Source organism: Tupaia chinensis, unplaced genomic scaffold (assembly GCF_000334495.1).
Source record: "Tupaia chinensis unplaced genomic scaffold, TupChi_1.0 Scaffold000063_1, whole genome shotgun sequence".
NCBI classification, from domain to species: domain Eukaryota; kingdom Metazoa; phylum Chordata; class Mammalia; order Scandentia; family Tupaiidae; genus Tupaia; species Tupaia belangeri.
Window position 1 is genome coordinate 280,821 of NW_006159521.1, and position 3,853 is coordinate 284,673.

A 3,853-nucleotide genomic window follows, 5' to 3' on the forward strand; every position below is an offset into this window, starting at 1 on the left:
GAGTGCACATGCCCTATGAAAAAAAACTAAAAAAAAGGGGGGGGGGGATTGTTTGCATTTTTGTCAATAAGAGATGGCCCCTAATTTTCTTGTCAGATTTGGTATCAAGGTTATACTGAAATAAACATGAATTAGGAAGTATTTATTTTCTTCTTTGGAAAAGCTTATGTAATTTGAAGTTATTTCTTAAATGTTTGGGTGACAACTCTTTCGAGTTTTTTGGGGATTTTCTGTTTGGTTTTGGTTTAGGGTATGTGTGCTCACCAGAGAACAATGGGAGAGAGTGAGAAATCACTCCCCCAGGTGGGATGGCCATGCCACAGTCCCTTCTCCATTCTCCTCTTGGATTTTGGGCATACATGCGCACATGCCAGCATGATTTTCAAGCCACTGGGCCTGAGATCAAACTGCAGTCAGACATGTGGGATCCAGCCTCCTTCGCCTCCACCCGGCCTGCTTGCCCCAGGATGATAATTCTTTGCCTTAGAAGGAGTGCCGTGGAACACGTTTTGGAAAACGCTGGTCCAGGGCATGACTTGAACACGAATTAGTCCGTTCCTGTTGGTGGGAGTGCTCTAGTCTCTGTCGTTTCCTGCCTCTGCAGCACCGGCTACTTCGTCTTTTCCTTTCCAGCTGTGTGTGGCTTGGCTCAGTGACTGCACAGCAGAGCAGTGAAGCCACTGGAGGCCTGTGCCTGGCCTGCAGGACTCTACACTCTCTCCCTGCCACCAAGCAGCCTCTCAGCTGTGCTCTGTCATCTCCACACTCCTGACAGAATGAACGCCCTCGACGGTGTCCCCTTCAAGGTGCCCAAGAGCTTCATGGTAGGCATAGAGCCTCTCCCTGCACCAGACTTCAGTGTCCCCGCCTGCAGGGAGCTTCTGCTGGGCTCGATGGTGAGTGTGTGTCTGTCCATCTCCCTGTTTCCCTGTCCCTGGATCTGGGGATCTGAAGCTCAACCCAGGGGGCCTTGTTCCTTCACTTTAAAGAACGAAACCTTCCCATGTATAGTCTGGAGAGGTTAGAAATAACCCAACAGAACAAAAGATGTTTGTGGAGAATGTTGGTGGCTGGGTGATAAGGGATGTTTAGTGGGTCTTGTTTTTTTGTTTTTAGGGTTTTGCCATAGGGTGTGTGCACTTGCCAGAGAGACAGAGAGACAGTGAGAGGGAAAGTAAGAAATCACCCCCGAGGGGGGATGGCCATGCCACAATCCCTTCTCCTCCATTCTCCTCTTGGGATTTTGGGAATGCACACACATGCGCCTGGTGTGTCTTTCAAGCTGCCTCAAATCACAGGATCAGCCATGTGGTATCCAGCCACCTTCCCAGTCAGGGAGTCACTCTAGAGTGGCTAAAGTATGCTCCTCTCCCCAAGCTAGGGTTGTGTGTGTGTGTGTGTGGGGGGGGAGTCAGTAATCTAAATATCTGAGCGTCTATATCTGTTTGTCCCTCTGCCTACCTGCAACCTCCCTGACCCCACATGCCACTTCCTTGAGCTGTTTTCTTCTTTATTTGGCCATTGAAACTGCCTTATTTTTCTTTTTACAATTTTTTGTTATAGGCCACGTGCACTCACCAGAGAGAGAGAGAGAGAGTGATAAAGAGAGAAATCACCCTCCGGGGGGACGGCCACGCCAAATCTCTTCTACTCCATTCATTTCTTAGGATTTTGGGCATGTGTGCACGTGCACCTGGCATGATTTTCAAGCCAGTGGGGCCAGGACTCAGACTGCAAAGCTGGCCATGTCGGATCCAGTCCCTTAACCTCCATGCCACCTGCTGGCCTAAAACTACATTTTTTTAAATGTTTATATTTTTAGTGGATTTTTGTGTTTTAGTGGATTTTTGTGTTTTCTCTTCTTTTTATTTTTATTTATTTATTTATTTATTTATTTATCTATTTGCTATAGGGTGTGTGCATTTGCCGAGGAGAGAGACAGAGACAGAGAGGAAGAAAGTGAGAAATCCCCCATGGGGGATGGCCACACCATAATTCCTTCTCTATTCTCCTCTTCGAATTGGGGCACACATGCACATGTGCCCAGTGTGATTTTCAAGCTGCCAGGATTTGAATCATGCAGTCATGTGGGTTCCATCGCCTTAACCTCCACACCACCCGCTGGCCTAACAGGAATATTTTTACTGCGTGTGTAAATTCCAAAGTAGATTATTTATATGGGCTTCAGTCTGCTTAGTAGGTGGCTCAATATGTAGTGGAAAAGGCATTCTATACAGCTTAGCTGCCCACCACCCATCTGTCCTCAAACGAACTCAGTTTTCTGAGCCTCATTTTCTTCATCTGGGGATAGGAATGACACTAGAACCTAGCAAATATAATTCAACCAAGATGAGCAGTGGTTACATTTCCTGGGCTCCCAGCACCCCAGAGAGCAGCCGAGGCACTGTCACTGACAGGGAGGCCTGCATGGCTGATGGTCCTCCAAGGCCACTACTCAGCCGCAGTCTGCTGGGCTCAGGCGAAAGCCTTTTTTGCTAAGAACTAGTTTTGTTTCTTTTTATTTTAAATGTACAAGGTGTGTGTGCTTGCTGGAGAGAGAGATAAAAAGGGAAAGTGAGAAAGCAGCCTCTGGGGGATGGCCACGCAACAATCCCTCCTCCTCCACTCTCCTCGGGATTTGGGGCATGCACACACACATGCTCAGTGTGTGCCACCTGCACAAGCCGCCAGGTCTTGCACTCAAACCATGCAGTCATCCACGAGGTACCCAGTTGCCCTAAGTGCCATGCCACCCACTGGCCCATTAAGAACAAGTTTTATTGGTGACTATTTTTTTTTTTTTGGAGGGGTTTTCACTATAGGGCGCGTGTGCTCACCAGAAAGACAGAGAGAGACGGAGAGACAGAAAGCGAGAAATCACCCCCCAGGGGGGATGGCCACGCCGCAATCCCTTCTCCTCCATTCTCCTCTTGGGATCTGGCCTACCATGAGTTTAAGCCACTGGGTCCAGGACTCGAACCATGGTCGACTACATGGGAGTCCAGTGATGTAGCCATTACCCATCTGTTGGTCCCATGGGAGATTACATACTGAATGGGGAAAGGAGTTAGATACTAGATTTCACATTTCATTCTATTAACATCCCTCCCTTTTGTCTTTCATAACTCTTGTTAGTACTCATGACCACTGGGATAGCTTTTAGCTTTTAGCGTGGAGGTGGGCAGTGATGGAGGCCAGAGCTGTGTGGACCTGGATGGAGTCTGGCTCAACAGGATACCCTGAGGCCAGGGTTTAAGGGTACCCCCCCCATGTCTCCCTCTCTCCCTAGCATGACTTCAGCCTGGAGAGGAGGGCACTCTTCTGGGTGGAGGCCGTTGTCCAGGGACCCTCCCCGCCCCAGGACAGTGGCCCGGAGACAGCGTCAGCCCCTCCGGCCTGGCTTTTGCTGGTCAGCCCGGAACAGTGGCTGGCACCTGTTACTGCCTCACCTGAAAACCCAGTCGCCAGACCCCAGCAGCAGCCCCAAGAGGAAGAGGAGGAGGAAGAAGGAGAAAAGGAGGAGGAAAAGGAGGCGGAGGCCAAGGAAGAAGCCGCCGCCTCCAGCGAAGAAGAGCCAGCGCCCTGCAGCCCGCTGCCTGGCCCCCCTGTGAGCCCTGGCCCCAGCCACCGCCGGGGCTCGCTAGATGTGCTGCGTGGCATGAGGTCTGAGCTGGCCGAGGCGCGGCGGCGGCTCTCCGAGGGCAGGCTGGTTTCCTGTCCCCGTGCCCTCTTGCACCGCTTCCGTGGTCACCGGTCGCTGAGCGTGTCCCAGAGTCCCGCGCCACCCCTGCGCCCCACGCCCCAGCTCTCCAGCGCCCCAGCGTCGCCCCCGCGGCCGTCCCCCGCCGGCGCC

General features: G+C 51.6%; 1 protein-coding gene across 1 annotated transcript in view; it reads left to right on the plus strand.

Moving 5' to 3' along the window:
* The window catches only part of UBAP1L (ubiquitin associated protein 1 like), a 25,991-nt gene that overhangs the window by 12,566 nt on the left and 9,572 nt on the right, over positions 1–3,853 (plus strand). The window contains exons 3-4 of the mRNA XM_006141720.3: positions 634–896; positions 3,290–3,780. Coding sequence (XP_006141782.1) covers positions 777–896; positions 3,290–3,780 — 611 coding nt within the window. The 5' untranslated portion in view covers positions 634–776. The remainder of the gene's footprint in view (positions 1–633; positions 897–3,289; positions 3,781–3,853) is intronic.